Consider the following 17,736-nt stretch of genomic DNA (forward strand, 5'->3'; position numbering starts at 1 on the left):
GCCCGGCTATTATGCAAAAAGACCAAATCCATGGTCAATTTGCAAAATGATCTAAATATCTGGGCATTTTGCAAAAGGACCAAGGTTTTGGTCTCTTTACAAAATCACCAGTATTATCGTTGATCAGTTTGCAAAATGTCCAAACAGCAAGTAGCCAGTTGAAAAAAAAAAAAAAAAAGGCTAGTAAACGAGTGTGTGTGTGTATTTGTATGTGCGTCGGAAAGTAGTAATGGGAGCTGACTGGTGAGGCCGTTAGCAGTCAGGCACTGCTGAAGGTCAGGCGAGGACGGGCAGCGTGGTGCTACTCCCATTACTTTGTGTGTATTTTATTATACTCTGAAAATCTGTACAATGGAAAATAAAAGAAGTGTTTTTTATACAAAGCTGGTAACGGCTGAGGAAAACAAAGCATTAAATACTTCGAGTTTGTTGTCAAGAAATGAATACGAACAAATTCAGATTCGTTTGAATGAACTTAAACGTCCTAACATGAAAAAGACGCAGAAGGACTATTGGTTGTTACTATAATATGAAATTCTTGAGGTCACAGTTGAAAGTATCACCGTTCAGAAACGGCAGAAAAAGGGAACTCAGCTTAGATTTGTATGCGCTGAAGATGTGTTCGATGTGATCGATGCTGTTCATCATGCAAGTGGGCATGGAGGTAGAACTGTTGTGTTTAGGGAAACAAGTGAAAAATATGCCAATATTTAAGGTCCCAAATACAGTTGTATTTACAGTTGTGTGAGGAGTGTCAGCTGAAAAAAAAACACTGTACGCAAGTCTGTGATTGTCAAGCCAATTGTCTCAAACAGCATGAACTCACGAGCTCAGGTTAGTAAACAAGCACTGGTTAAGGCCATATTTGTTAGGAAAGAATAATGTTGTATTTCCGCACATCATACCAATGTAAAATAGTTTGAAGTTAATTACGAATTGCCCTAAAGGACCTGAAAGTTTCCCTAAAATGGGTCCGATTCTGTCTGTTTGTAGGTCGACTTAATCAATATGCATAGCCAGCCAGATGGGAAACATCATTTCATTCTCAACTATCAGGATCACTTGACCAAGATGGTGTGTCTTCGGGCTCTACAGACGAAAACTGCTGAAGAGGTTGCCTTCCACCTCGTTGACATTTTCTGTAACAAAGGAGCCCCCCATATCCTGCAGTCTAACAATGGTAGAGAATTCTCAAATAAGGTATAGAATATATTATTTCTTTAAATCAACCAATTTTTATAAAACCTAGCAGAAATATCAGACATAGTCACAAAAAGACACCAGAAACTTAGCGAGGTGATATATATGACAAGGTTTGATGTTCACCGTTTTAATTTTCAGCTTATCAAGGAAGTTCTGGTGATGTGGCCAGAGTGTAAGATAGTTCATGGCAAACCACGACATTCACAATCGCAGGGCTCGGTGGAACGAGCCAACAGGGATATTGAAGCAATTCTTGCATGTTGGATGAAGGACAACAACAATACACAATGGTCACAGGGACTGCGCTTTGTCCAGTGGAAGAAAAACACCCGCTTTCACTCCGGAATTGGAAGAACACCATATGAGGCCATGTATGGACAGAAGGCTCGCCTTGGTGTTGACGCATCTTCTGTACCAGAGGAAGTCATGGACGGTATGCAGACGGAGGAGCAGCTTGCAGAAGCACTAGGTGTTGTCAATGAGGAGGACGCAGATACAGAGGAGGAAGAGATAGGTGCTGAAGAGCAAGAAGAACCATCCGCTGTCATTAACGGCATCTCCTGTGGTAAAAGCTACTTTGGTTCAAATGTGTGCAAGATGTGTGGGAACCCATGTCACTCTTATACTCCGTGTTCTGTGATGAATGAAGATGCTGATGAGCCTGTGCTTTGTTCCATCTGCATTCAGAATCGCAGTATTCATACTGAACAAATGAAGTCCAACATAGAACAACGGAATCAAGCTAAAAAAATGATGGATAATTCTGTGAGGCGATTTAAACTAGCCCACGCAGGGGACACTGTGATGGTTCCTGTTCCATTAGTTGACCACGGACGTGCAGAGTTTCCTAATGTGAAGGCTGTTGTTGTTCAGGCATTGGACAATGGCACGTACAAGCTTGGTACAAAGCACGGCCTGCTTAAGCAGGTGTACACTCGCAACCAATTTACTCAATGTGTAGAAAAATTCCTTTCGATAGAAGATGTAGTCCAGGAGCGGGAAGTAAGTCTGCGGGAAGTAGCCATTGCAGAATCCATGGGACAAGGTCAGGGATTCGCTAAATGCTCTTGTACTGACTGTCTGACCAGATGCTGTAAGTGTTTAAAAAACGATGTTTTATGCAACAGCAGATGCAAATGCAGTGCCTCTTGCGCTAACAAGTCCGATAGACACACACACACACACACACACACACACACACACACACACATGACACACAGGCACACACCCGCTTAAGGATGTAAGACCATTTTCTGTTAAAAAAAAAAAAATCATGAAGGTTGAATAACCATACTTTTTAAGGTTTAATGTATTTTCTAAGAATGAATAAACTTGTTCTATTTTACGTTCACTTCCTTTATCATTTACTCGCCTTTCTTTCAACTTGTTCTATATTACGTTCACTACCTTTTATCGTTTACTCGCCTTTTTTTTCAACTGGCTACTTGCTATTTGGACATTTTGCAAACTGACCAACGATAATACTGGTGATTTTGTAAAAAGACCAAAACCTTGGTCCATTACAAAATGACCAGATATTTAGGTCATTTTGCAAATTGACCACGGATTTGGTCTTTTTGCATAATGGCCGGGCATTTTGCAAAATGACCAATTTCGCAAAATGACCGTAACATATATATACATATATATATATATATATATATATATATATATATATATATATATATATATATATATGTATATATATATATATATATATATATATATATATATATATATATATATATATATATATATATATATATATATATATATATATATATATATATAGGGTTTTTTTTTCAAGAATACTCCCCCAGTATCCCTGCTTGTCGTAAAAGGCGACTAAAAGGGTTGGCTGAGGGTTAGTGCCCCTCCCCGGAAAACAACTAACTAAAAAAACAAACAAGAAGCCTCGGACAAGGACTGACCAAACGATGACGACCCAGGACCGGACAAAGGACTTGGTAATGAGTACATGGAATGTAAGAGGAGCGAATGATGAGGTGAAAGAGAGAGAGATTGTCCAGGTGCTTGAGGGTGCGAAAGTGGATGTATGTGGAATAACTGAAACAAAATGGAGAGGAGAAAGTGTGAGAGAATGGGAGTATGGATGGGGTATATGTGCAGGAGTAGGTGAGAATGAAAGGGCGAAGGAAGGAGTATGTATAGTTGTGAGTAAAAGATGGAAGAAGAGCATAAGACAGTATGGATCAGTTGGGTCAAGGATTGTGTGGGTAAAGTTGAAAGTTGGAATACAAATGTGGGCGATTGTGTGTGTGTATGCGCCAATGCAAGATCGTGCTAGAAGAGTGAGAGAAGAGTTCTGGACAAATGTAGATGTGTGCATGGAAAAGTTTGGAAAGAATGAGAGAGTGTTTTTGATTGGTGATATGAATGGTAAAGTTGGGAATGCGAAGGTGGATGGAATAGTTGGTGAGTGGGGTGTGCCTGCTGAGGTAGATGAGAATGGGAGTGCGTTAGTGGACATTTGTGCTGGGAGGGGGTTGGTGGTAGCCAATACTCTCTTCAGGCATAAAATGATCCACAGGTATACGTGGCGAGTGATGAGAAGGGTGGGTGGCGAACTGAATGAAAGGAAGGCAATGATTGATTATGTGTGTGTGGATGAAAGGATGGGAAGATGTGTAATGGATGCAAGAGTTTATAGAGGTTGGAGGAGTGGACTTTCTGACCACTACTTGGTGGTGGCCAGAATCAAGGTCCAATTAGAATGAAGAAATAGAAGAAGGGAAAGACGAGAGGAAGGAGTAGTTGCAAGGAGAGTGGAAAGGTTACAAGAGGATGAGAAAAAGGCAGAGTATAAGAGAGAAGTGGAGGAACGATTGTGCAAATATGAATTGGAGCAGATGGGAGACGTGGAAGGTGTGTGTAGCATATTTACAAAAGAAATATGTGCAGCATGTGATGTGGTGTGTGGAAGGAAGAGAAGACGGAGGGGGGTGCAAGGAACAGCGTGGTGGACTGAAGAGGTGAAACAGGCTGTGGCACAAAAGAAGAAAGCATACAATGAATGGATGAGAAATAGGGGCGTGGAAGAAGTTGAGAGGCGGAAGAGAGAGTTATATGTAGAAAGAAAGAGAGAGGTGAAAAGATTAGTAAGAGAGAGTAAGAAGAGAGTGGATGAGGAATTTGGTAGGAATTTGAGTGTCAAGTGGAGGGACTGTAAGAAAATGTTCTGGAAAGAGGTGAAAAGAGTAGGACAGGGTGGAAGTGAAGTTAGCAGGGGAGTGAAAGATAAAAAAGGTAGATTACTAGTGGAGAAGGGAGAAAAAGTGAGCAGATGGAGAAAACACTTTAAGGAATTGTTGAACGTAGAGGATGGAAGTAATCCGAGTATAAGTGGCTGGGGAATGGCTGGCAGAAGGAGGGAGGTGAGAAGACAGGAAGAAATCAGTAGGACAGAAGTTGTGGAAGCAATGAAGAAAGTTAAATCTGGGAAAGCCCCAGGAATTGATGGAGTGTGTGGTGAAATGCTGAAGCATGGGGGAGAGATAGTAGTAGAATGGATGTGGAAGATGTGCAGATTAGCCTGGGATGAAGGTAGAGTCCCGGAGGATTGGAAGTCAGGTATAATTATTCCCTTGTACAAAGGAAAAAAGGAAAAAGAAGTGTGTGGTAATCATAGGGGCATTTGTCTTCTTAGTATAATAGGAAAAGTGTATGGTAGGATACTTATTGACAGAGTTAGAGAAAGAACAGAGAAATTAGTTGGAGAAGAACCGGGAGGCTTTAGGAAGGGAAGAGGTTGTGTAGATCAGATATTCATTCTTAGATCTTTAGTGGAAAAGTTTCTAGAGAAGGGAAAGAAGTTGTATGCGGCTTTCATGGATTTGGAGAAAGCATATGACAGGGTGGATAGACAAGGATTGTGGAAAGTGTTAAGAATATATGGAGTAGATGGGAAGTTGTTGAATGCTGTGAAGAGTATGTACGATGGTGCGAAGGCTGCAGTGCGTGTGGATGGTGAACTAATTGAATTTTTCTCTTTGAAAGTTGGTTTGAAACGGGGATATCATGTCTCCATGGTTGTTCAGTCTGTACATGGATGGGGTAATAAAAGAGGTACAAGGTAGGGTAGTGGATGTTGGAGTGGCCCTGGTGAGATAGAATAGTGTTTGGAAATTCCCTGTACTGTTGTTTGCAGATGATACTGTGTTGTTGAGTGAAGACGAAGGGGAGCTGCAAGGCTTGGTGGATGAGTTTGGGAGAGTGTGTAAGAAACGGAATCTAAAGGTGAATGTAGGGAAGAGTAAAGTGATGGTCTTTGAGAGAGGTGAAGTCAATGAATGTACAGCGAGGTTGGATGGTGAGGAATTGGAATATGTGAGTACGTTTAAGTACTTGGGTAGTGTGATGAGTAAGGATGGAGGTTTGGAGGGTGAAGTGCTTGAAAGGGTACAGCAGGGAAGAAAGGTTGCTGGTTCTTTGAAAGCAGTGACAAGAATCAGGGAAGTGAGCATGGAAGTGAAAAAGTTACTACATGACAGTATTGTGATACCAACTCTAACGTACGGATGTGAAGCTTGGACGTTGTTGGAAGGACACAAGGCAAGAGTGAGAGCAGTGGAAATGAGTTATTTAAGAGGAGCCTGTGGAGTTACATGGAGAGATAGGCTGACGAATGAGGATATAAAGGAACGTTGTGGTGTTGATGTGGATGTGATAGAGAGCGTTATGAGGAACACACTGAGGTGGTTTGGCCATGTGGAGAGGATGGAGGGTGAAAGACTGACGAAGAGAGTGTATGTGAGTGAGGTGGAGGGGGGAAGAGGGAGGGGGAGGCCGAGGATGAGATGGAGGGATGGGGTGGAGAGGTATATTAGAGAGGGGTGTGTGAGTTGGGAGCAGGGTAGTGAAATGGCGGGGGACAGGGCGACTTGGAGGTGATTTGTTTGTGGCCACCCCAAACGGGATTGAGGCATCTGGCAATATAAACATATATATATATATATATATATATATATATATATATATATATATATATATATATATATACTGTATATATATACATATATATATATATTTATATATATTTCAGGGTCTCAATAATGCTGAATGTGACATTGATGAGCTGCATTACAAACTAACAAAAGTGCTTAAAGAATCAGCGGAGGTAGTAGGAAAACCTAATACAACCAAAGCCGGGAAGTATTCAGAGAAGACACTTGAGCTTATGAAAAAAAGAAAGGTAATGAAATTAAAACAAAGATGAAATAGAATGTGCGGAATTAAACAAGCTTATCAACAAAAGACAAAGAGAAGAAATAAGAAAGATAAACATGGATCAAATCAAAGAAACCATCAAGAAAGGAAAAAGTCTGAAACAGGTCCGAAGTAAAATGGCACTTGGAAAGCAACAAATTACATCACTAATAGACAAAAACGGTGAAGCCATTAAATGCAGAGATATGATGCTGAAGCGAGTTGAAGAATTTTACAAAGAACTGTATGCATCAAAGACAGTAGTACCAATAGCTAACTTTTCAGTTGACACAAGTGAAATACCTGAGGTAACACCAGACGAAGTAAATAATTCTCTTAATAATATGAAAAGAGGGAAGGCTCCGGGAGAAGATGGAATAGTAGCAGATTTACTGTTGGATGCAGGAGCAGAAGTACAAAATAGGCTTGCTCACTTATTTACCCAATGTATAAAACAGAAGAAAATTTCCAAACCATGGTGTAATGTAATTGTTATTCTACTTTATAAAAAAGGCGACTCAAAAGACCTTAGTAACTATCGACCCATTAGCTTGCTATCAGTCCTTACAAACAGAATAGCTACAAATTTGGGGGAAAACCAGCCTTGTGAACAGAGCTCTCAGTTTTAAGGAAATTTCCTTAGATTGAGAAACCTGAGGTTATATGAAGAAATTTTTAAGGATACGGGGATTTTAAAGAAAATCTGAAGAAATTTGATGGAATTTACTTGAAATATCTGAGGATTTTTAACGATTTTTCGAGAAAAGCAGAGTAGGCGGTGGCTGAATCGGTAGAGAGGCTGCCTACAGTCCTGATGGACCCAGGTTCGAACCTGGCTGGGGCAGGGAACAGTTTAAGGATTTGAATTTCATAAAAAACAGACTTTCCTGATCTACCAGAAGACCCGCCAACATGTCGTAAAAATACCCTCGCTAATACCAATACACCATTCCTGTATGAGACAGCCCTAGCATGTATTCAAAATGGACGGTGGGTGTTAGCGCGGAAGTGGTGACATGAGGAGGTGTAGGAGGACTACTGGGCCCTGGGACAGGCTACTGCCCCCGAGATATAGGCCCTCAAGCCTTTGCCCGGAGTCGGACACACACACACACAAAAAAAAAAAGCTAACAATCAACTGTCAATGGGAGGCTATATGATGTCTTTGAGTTTTTTTTTTTTTTTTTTTTTGTTATATCGCTACCACGCATTGGCGAAAAAAAAAAGATAATTCATTAAAAATTATTTACAATTAAGATTTATAAGTTTGGTTATTATGCATTTGAAATTTTTTATTTGATTGTGAGTTATGACAGTTATCGAATCGGACGATTTGCAGAATTTTGTATAGCATGTATTAACTGCAAAGCTTATGAATGTGTGGTCATTGTATTTTATTTTATGTCTGCAAGTAAAAGTGATGTTATTATGTCTTTGTTTAAGAGTTTTGGCCTGCTCAATAATTTTATACGTTCGATTTACTATCTGAGGAAATATGATCAAATTTAGAGAAATTTTTACAGCTTTCCAAGGAAATTCCGCGAACAAGAACTGAGAGCCCTACTCGTGAACAGGCAGGATTCTGAACCGGGTATTCGACTACTGATCATCTGCACACACTGAATCAGCTCATTGAGAAAACTACAGAATATAATAAACCATTGTGCTTAGGTTTTGTTGATTACGAAAAGGCTTTCGACTCAGTGGAGCACATAGCAATTATAAATTCATTGCGAGAACAAGGAGTGAATGAGAACATTGTAAAACTGCTCGAAAACATATATAAAGAGGGAACTGCTACAGTTAAATTACATAAGAACATAAGAACATAAGGAGAGGATAACTGCAGTAGGCCGGTTGGCCCATGCTAGGCAGCTCCTAGAAGAGTAACTGAACTACTAGAATGAGATAAGGACAGCAAAGAAGAAGGCTCTCCCCCGCCCTCCAAACCCTCCAGCCGAAGCCGGCAGGAAAAAGTCAGAAAGAACACCACGCAGTATAGAAAAACTGGCGTGGACATTTTACAGGAAAGTGTGAAAGGAGAATAGAGACTATCATAGTGTAACCTGAAAAGAAATTTTTTTTGAATTAGTATTGGTTATAAGATTTTCTTTATTCTATATCCACCCCTTATTAGTCATATGCTTATCTAGCCTATGCTTGAAACTCTCAATGGAAGAGGCAGCAACTACTTTACTAGGTAGCTTATTCCATTCGTCTACTACTCTATTACCAAACCAATTTCTACCGATTTCCTTACTGAAATGGAATTTTTCTAGTTTGAAACCATTATTTCTAGTTCTATCCTGTATGCTCACTTTAAGTACCTTGCTCAGAGAAAATTAAGATTGAGAAGGGCGTGCGTCAGGGAGATACAATTTCACCAAAGTTATTTACAGCATGCCTAGAAAGTATTTTCAGAAAGCTAGACTGGGAAAACAAAGGAGTGAACATAGACGGAGAAAAGCTAAACCATTTAAGATTTGCCGATGACATTGTCCTAATCTCAGAAAAAGCAGAGACATTGCAAGAAATGTTAAATGACCTGAACAGAGAAAGTCTCAAAGTAGGGCTAAAGATGAACCGGAGTAAAACTAAAGTAATGTTTGATCCTCAAACATCAAAGAGCGTCATAAGTATAAGTGGAGAAATTCTTGAAGAAGTTGAGGAGTACAATTACCTGGGACAAATACTAAAATTAACGAAAGATAATGATAGCGAAATAAAAAGACGCATTACAATTGGATGGAAAGTTTTCGGTAAACATAGAGACATTATGAAAAATAGCTTGCCAATTTGTATGAAACGAAAAGTATATAACGAATGTATAATTCCAGCCATGACGTATGGTTGTGAGACCTGGAAACTGACAAAATCAATGGAAAATAAATTAATCCATTCTCAGAGAGCAATGGAAAGGTCAGTGTTGGGAATATCTTTAAGAGACAGGAAAAGATCAACTTGGGTGAGAGAGCAGACTAAAGTCAAAGATATTATAGACGTTATAAAAGAACAGAAGTGGAGGTGGGTAGGCCATGTAGCAAGAACAAGGGATAATCGATGGAGCAAGAGGTTGACTGACTGGACACCAAGAGATGGTAAGCGTAGCAGAAAAAGGCCAGACAGGAGGTGGAGAGATGAGATAGAGAAATTTGCAGGGAAAACGTGGCAAAGATTGGCTCAGTCAAGGAATTCGTGGAGAAGGTTGGGGGAGGCCTTTGTTCAGCAGTGGACTTGTAATGGATGATTATATATATATATATATATATATATATATATATATATATATATATATATATATATATATATATATATATATATCTATATCTATATCTATATATATATATATATATATATATATATATATATATATATATATATATATATATATATATATATATATATATGCAGAGACTTCACTTCACCGTGAAGATATGTATGCAAACTAACCACAGGAGAAATGAAAGGAGCGACAGCGAGTACATACGAACATAAGAAGAGAGGATAACTGCAGTAGGCCGGTTGGCCCATGCTAGGCAGCTCCTAGAAGAGTAACTGAACTACTAGAATGAGATAAGGATAGCAAAGAAGAAGGCTCTCCCCCGCCCTCCAAATCCTCCAGCCGAAGCCGGCAGGAAAAAATCAGAAAGAACACCACGCCGTATAGAAAAACTGGCGTGGACATTTTACAGGAAAGTGTGAAAGGAGAATAGATACTATCATAGTGTAGCCTGAAAAGAAAAATTTATGACTTAGTATTGGTTATAAGATTTTCTTTATTCTATATCCACCCCTTATTTGTCATATGCTTATCTAGCCTATGCTTGAAACTCTCAATGGAAGAGGCAGCAACTACTTTACTATAATAGGTAGCTTATTCCATTCGTCTACTACTCTATTACCAAACCAATTTCTACCGATTTCCTTACTGAAACGGAATTTTTCTAGTTTGAAACCATTATTTCTAGTTCTATCCTGTATGCTCACTTTAAGTACCTTGCTAATATCTCTCTTATTTATACCATTCATCCACTTAAACACCTCAATTAAGTCTCCCCTTACTCTACGCCTCTCTAGCGAATGCAGACTTAGTCTTTTCAGTCTGTCTTCATATGACAGGTTCCGGACGTCATGTATCATTTTAGTCATTCTTCTCTGTACATTTTCTAACGAATTAATATCCATTCTATAGTGTGTTGTGTACTCGTACTTGGACTCGTGTTCAGCTATAAAATGGAGTACTTGTACTTGTACTTGGATTCGTGATACCGTAATGTAATCGTACTTGAACTCGAGTACAGAAAAATGTACTCGAACTCAAGCCTGGTTGCGGTGTGGTGTCGCACGTTGTGTTGTGTTGTATTGTGATGTCACACGTTGTGTTGTGTTGTGCTGTGGTGTCGCATGTTGTGTTGTGTTGTGTTGTTGTGTCGAACGTTGTGTTGTGTCGTGTTATTTTGTGTTGTGTTATGTTGTGTTGTTATGTTGTGTTGTGTTATGTTGTGTTGTGTTGTGTTGTGTTGTGGTGTGGTGTCGCACGTTGTGTTGTGTTGTATTGTGATGTCGCACGTGTGTTGTGTTGTATTGTGATGTCGCACGTGTGTTGTGTTGTGTTGTGTCGTGGTGTCGCACGTTGTGTTGTGTTGTGTTGTTGTGTCGCACGTTCTGTTGTGTTGTGTTATGTTGTGGTGTGGTGTCGCACGTTGTGTTGTGTTGTATTGTGATGTCGCACGTTGTGTTGTGTTGTGTTGTGGTGTCGCACGTTGTGTTGTGTTGTGTTGTGGTGTCGCATGTTGTGTTGTGTTGTGTTGTGGTGTCGCACGTTGTGTTGTGTTCAGTCGTGGTGTCACACGTTCTGTTGTGTTCAGTTGTGGTGTCGCACGTTGTGTTGTGGTGACGCACGTTGTGTTGTGTTGTGTTGTTGTGTCGCACATTGTGTTGTGTTGTATTGTGATGTCGCACGTGGTGGACAGCATGGACGCGTTTGATATGGCATGTCTTCGCAGAATTGTCGCATCATTTTATGAGAGAGGTGAAGTTCCGAATTTGCATCACATTTTAGCGAAGGTAAAGGAGGATATTAATTTTAAAGGATCAAGAGCAAGCCTTCACAGACTCCTGAGAAAGAATGGATATACTTTCAAGAAATCAGATAAAGGACGACAAATTCTGATGGCACGAGCAGTTTATCTAAGAAAAATACAAGAAAACAGAGAATCAATCAACCCACGGCAAGAGATTTACATAGATGAGACTTGGGTTAATCAAAACGAGTGTCAATAAATGCTGGACAACTGCAGATGGAAAATTGGGCCCGAAGGTGAAAAGTGGCAGAGGATCCTTCCTGCCTTCCTATCCATCCCCATCCCCTCTCTTCACCTAGCTTTTTGCCCACATACACAACATTTGCACACACACACACACACACACACACACACACACACACACGAGCTGGGATCAGCAATCCCTTTCCCACTTTGACCTCTATTTCCTTACCCAACATTCCTTCCCTATCCCTAAGGACTTCTCACTTCACCTGTCCCTTGTTTCTCTCCGTCTTTGTGCCGTGATTAGAAATCTGGACGTAATAGGGTTGAGACTGAATGGCTTGTTCTTTGTTACTTTGTTAAAACGATAAATGTAAACAAACACGTTTGTTTAAATAATTGACGACCCACCAAAAAAATTATCATTCTATCAGAATATATATATATATATATATATATATATATACAACTTAGAACTATAAAACTTATATGTAAACTTCAGGAAACTGGCAAATGGACCCCCCCCCCCCTTAGAAAATTCCTTGGTGCGCTCCTGCTGGGCACTGATAGATAAATAGAGGCTTCACATTGTTTTATTACTTAAGCGTCGTGTGTGTGTGTGTGTGTGTGTGTGTGTGTGTGTGTGTGTGTGTGTGTGTGTGTGTGTGTGTGTGTGTGTGTATGTTTTTTCATATAGTCTCACCAATCTAAAACCAATGTTTGGGTGGAGTCCAGCCGGGGATTTCCCGGCGTACAGCGTTGCCTTGTTTCCTATACTCTGATTGGGTAGTGGCTGACCTGACACCGTTAGAGTTCGTCCGCTCACACCTCGCCACCTGGCCTGACATGACTTCACCCACTTCTGTGTATGTGTGTGTGTGTGTGTGTGTGTGTGTGTGTGTGTGTGTGTGTGTGTGTGTGTGTTTTTGTGTGTGTAAAGACAAACTAATTTAAGTTATAAATATGATTTAAGTTATATATATAACAAAGTGAACAGTGGAAGCACGTGACGGAAGCTTAATCTCCCTCCAATGGATTAACTCCCAGTATGGGCCTGGATGTTGCCGCTCGTGAGTGTTTTAACTTATTTATTTCTATTAAGAAAATAGCGTATGTTCTACTGATTCCTTCAAATTATATTATAAACGTAATTGTTACATTACTTACCCAACTTAGAACTACCGTGAAAGTCGGTAAAAGTAACTACATTTTTTTCAGCACCACTGTAAAATATGTATGCCACGTTTCTTTATTTATGTACAAGAGCCATATGCATTACAAGTTTACCTTCCTTTGATATGCTAGAATACTTACGTTTATATTGTATTAGTATGTGTGTACCTATCTGTGATGCCTATTACATATATAACAGAATCTACTCATCGCTCGTTTAGGAAGTATGGCATGGCTGCACCCAGCGCCAGACCCCACCCAAACCTTGGTTTAAGATTGGTGAGACTATAGTGGCTGACCTGAAACCGTTAGAGTTCGTCCGCTCACACCTCGCCACCTGGCCTGACATGACTTCACCCACTTCTGTGTGTGTGTGTATGTGTGTGTGTGTGTGTGTGTGTGTGTGTGTGTGTGTGTGTGTAAAGACAAACTATTTTAAGTTATAAATATAATTTAAGTTATATATATAACAGAAAGTGAACAGTGGAAGCACGTGACAGAAGCTTAAATCTCCCTCCATTGGATCTGGATGTTGCCGCTCGTGAGTGTTTTAACTTATTTATTTCTATTAAGAAAATAGCGTATGTTCTACTGATTCCTTCAAATTATATTATAAACGTAATTGTTACATTACTTACCCAACTTAGAACTACCGTGAAAGTCGGTAAAAGTAACTACATTTTTTTCAGCACCACTGTAAAATATGTATGCCACGTTTCTTTATTTATGTACAAGAGCCATATGCATTACAAGTTTACCTTCCTTTGATATGCTAGAATACTTACGTTTATATTGTATTAGTATGTGTGTACCTATCTGTGATGCCTATTACATATATAACAGAATCTACTCATCGCTCGTTTAGGAAGTATGGCATGGCTGCACCCAGCGCCAGACCCCACCCAAACCTTGGTTTAAGATTGGTGAGACTATAGTGGCTGACCTGAAACCGTTAGAGTTCGTCCGCTCACACCTCGCCACCTGGCCTGACATGACTTCACCCACTTCTGTGTGTGTGTGTGTATGTGTGTGTGTGTGTGTGTGTGTGTGTGTGTGTGTTTATGTGTGTGTGTAAAGACAAACTATTTTAAGTTATAAATATAATTTAAGTTATATATATAACAGAAAGTGAACAGTGGAAGCACGTGACAGAAGCTTAAATCTCCCTCCATTGGATCTGGATGTTGCCGCTCGTGAGTGTTTTAACTTATTTATTTCTATTAAGAAAATAGCGTATGTTCTACTGATTCCTTCAAATTATATTATAAACGTAATTGTTACATTACTTACCCAACTTAGAACTACCGTGAAAGTCGGTAAAAGTAACTACATTTTTTTCAGCACCACTGTAAAATATGTATGCCACGTTTCTTTATTTATGTACAAGAGCCATATGCATTACAAGTTTACCTTCCTTTGATATGCTAGAATACTTACGTTTATATTGTATTAGTATGTGTGTACCTATCTGTGATGCCTATTACATATATAACAGAATCTACTCATCGCTCGTTTAGGAAGTATGGCATGGGTGCACCCAGCGCCAGACCCCACCCAAACCTTGGTTTTAGATTGGTGAGACTATAGTGATGGCTGAGTAGCCTAGGGGAGAGGAGGGATCGGATTAACGGGATGGGGGGAGGGGGATTCCACCAGTGAAGAAGGTGGTTTAGATGAGGGAGACATGAATATCGAGTGATAGATAGATAGAGAGAGAGAGAGAGAGAGAGAGAGAGAGAGAGAGAGATTGTATTTTCAATGTAAATTTTAGAATATAGTGAATATTTATAAAGGAAATGCTACTGTTGATCCTTCGATCAGTAATACTATTGTAAATCAGTTTATGTTTTTTTCATAAAGAATAGTAATAAAACAATAAAATAAAATAAAATAATTTTTCTTCATCTTTCATGGCTATTTCATTTGCTTCCTTACTCTAACCCTCCCCACATTCCGACCCGGGCCACTCCCATCCTCCATCCCTCCTCGTATGGACGGATATATGGGCACTGATAGATAAACAGAGGCTACACATTGTTTTATTATTTAAGCGTTTTGTGTGTGTGTGTGTGTGTGTGTGTGTGTGTGTGTGTAGAGGAAAGAAAACGGAAGAGGGAAGGAGGAAGGTCCAGAATCCTGAGGGGACCTCTTAATTCTTCATACGGTCACTCGTGTTCCGATTTTACAAAGGCTTTGTAAAATTCTCTCCCTCATGTTTCCTGAGAAAGCGTATAACAGTGCAAATTCCAGCTTCCTAGATCCATTCTGTGGCTTGCAATGGAGCACAAAATTTGCAGGAATATCAGCAACTGATATACGCCGCTGCAAGGCGCTGCTGCACTGCAACACCGAATGTGTTATCATATTTTTTTTTACCCCTCAAAACAGTGTGGATGGTGCTGATGTTGTCGGATGATTTCAGTACATAATGTTACGATTGGCTTAAAAAAAAAATTAGTATCAATATCATTTCACCTATTTGATATAAAATATGTTTATGGTAGTGTTGAGTTATTTTTTAGGCTATCGTTGTGCCCATGCTTGGAAAAGGGAGTGAAAGGGTTGAATTTTCAGTCCTAAATGAGAAGAGTGCCTGTCCCCCGAGGATAGGCTCTCTCACGGGGGATGAAAATGGAGGGTAGGGTGGATTAGCACATGGTCAGATCCGATTAGGAATAGGGGAGTGGAGTCGGTTTGTCGCTCCCACACCACGTGCATGGCTGAAAATAGAATCGTAATGCAGTTTCAAAACTACGAATACGTCTAATCATTATGAACAGAGAGACAAAGCAGATATAAATACCTTTACAAACGGGGGAAAACATATTCATCCCATAATAAAGTGTTCACCTTTCTCTATCATTTTTGTTATTATTGAGGTATGTTTTGCTGTCTGTCTGTCGTGAGTGTGAGAAAGTATGATATTTTCTGCCTGGGTAAGGAAAAAGGGTGAAGCTGGATGTTTCCCAACATTTTACACGGTCAGAATACAATAAACTTGGAGTATCGCACAGTAACTGTGTGCGATATCATACTCACGTCCTACGCACAATTATACTGCTTTCTACATGATTTTGCAATGACTGCGAGTAGTTAAATGTCATAAACAGGAAAAAAAATGCGTGGATAACAATACAGGAACATACATTGATACTGGCAAGGCTGGCAGGGTAGGGTGGAAGGGGCTAGATATTTGTTGGGGCTAACTTCACACAGTCAAAATACAAAATCAGCATATCACATGGTTGCTTTGTAAGTCACCATTTTCCATACCCTATGCCTGTTCACTTACATTACAAACAGAACCTGTAATGATTACCACTCTTCTAGAGCAAAAAGACTAATAAGAATATCAGGAAAAAGATGGGGCTGGCATCTGAGAAATAAATAAAGAGCAGAATAATTACTCACCTCAAGTGCATGATCCGATGACAGGAGTCAGTGCAGGCGAACTTTTACCCATCTGTGCCCTCCCCTAGCAGGTCAAAGTCAATAGAGGTAAGTCATTGTTAGGGGAACACAGTCTTTGCACAAAAGTCACTTACAAAACATAATCTACTTTACACAATACCACTATCTTACACTTCTATATATTATTTCATATGATACAGAAGTGGTGGGTGGTTAGGTGGCCCTGGAGGTGGTGGTGGGAGTAGTAGCACAGGGGGTGGTGAAATGGCTCGTGAAGTGGTAAGAAGTGGTGAGGTGGAGCAAGAGGTTGTGCAGGGTGGTGAGGTTGTGAATGCAGTGACATGATGTGGCGAGGTGATGCGGGCTGAGTGCATCTGCACTCCAGGCTTCCCTTCCTGCCCCTCCTCTCCCTCGGTGAAGAGCAGCTTCACTACTGTCCGTCTCCTCTTCGTTGGTGGTGGAGCTCTGTGGCAAGGTGGTGGTGGCTTCTCACTACTCTCTGAGAAGATGTTACTGTCGTCCTCCTCGGTAGTGGGAGAGTGATACCACTCATTGAACTCACCTCACTACTCCACACCTCCAGGTCAGACCCAATTCAGTTCTCACTGCTCTCCCACCCACAGGGAAACATCTCTGACCTGATCTCAGGGCTGATGAGTGGCCTATGGGGCTGGAGAGGGCAGCGCTGGATGGGGGGTAGGGGCTGGGAAAGAGGTGGAACTCGGATGTCCACTCATCATGGAAGTGAACGGTGTACTGATGTGTGGGATGTATGGGAGTCAAGGGTAGGTCAGTCTGAAGACTTTCAGAACGTTCGTTCACTTCCCAAAAATTTTTGCCATTTTTTATAGGCCATGCTGAAACGATGCCGGCGGCCATTTATCAGCTAAACGTCATTCAACGTTGGCGGCCACAGAGGGGTTAATGCTTAACTCCTAGATACAGGGCATGGGTAGACCTATCCATGTCCCAGAACTGGGTTATTATCAGGAAAATCAATTTTCCCCTCAATATTGTTTTTCATTACAAATCAATTACAAATGACAATAAACACATAAAAAGCATGTACTCATTCTCTGTTGGTGATTTGGAGGTGGTGGCGTGGTGTGAGGGAGTCGGTGTGTGGCGGCTGGGCTGAGCATGTTCAAGGTCACGGTGGTGTGTTGGTGGTATTGATGGAGGGAAGAGGGATGATTACTTCGTGCCAAAATGTGTTGAGTGTGTATTTGTTTCTCTCACTAATTCACAATGCTGTACAAACACAATATTACAACTAAAATAGCAAAAAAACACAAGAAAGTAACTAATAAAGATCGGCTTCTTTTATGTTTTCCATGATACTTATTTTCTAACAAATTTATGTCTATTTATTTATTCACTATTATTTACACACTATTTACACATTATTTCACTATTTTTAGTAGTTCTTGTCAGTATGATACTCCCTAAAGTCTGG

General features: G+C 40.2%; 1 protein-coding gene and 1 pseudogene across 1 annotated transcript in view; both read left to right on the top strand.

The window, feature by feature from the left end:
* Positions 1-351: 351 nt before the first annotated feature.
* On the top strand, positions 352-1,363 carry LOC145406867 (KRAB domain-containing protein 2-like; annotated as a pseudogene).
* The window catches only part of LOC145406876 (uncharacterized), a 45,209-nt gene continuing 28,835 nt past the window's right edge, over positions 1,363-17,736 (top strand). Inside the window, exon 1 of the mRNA XM_080277994.1 lies at positions 1,363-2,363. Coding sequence (XP_080134120.1) covers positions 1,363-2,363 — 1,001 coding nt within the window. The remainder of the gene's footprint in view (positions 2,364-17,736) is intronic.

The sequence above is a fragment of the Coenobita brevimanus genome, chromosome 8 (assembly GCF_032717465.1).
Source record: "Coenobita brevimanus isolate Jiangsu-jjx chromosome 8, ASM3271746v2, whole genome shotgun sequence".
Classification (NCBI taxonomy): domain Eukaryota; kingdom Metazoa; phylum Arthropoda; class Malacostraca; order Decapoda; family Coenobitidae; genus Coenobita; species Coenobita brevimanus.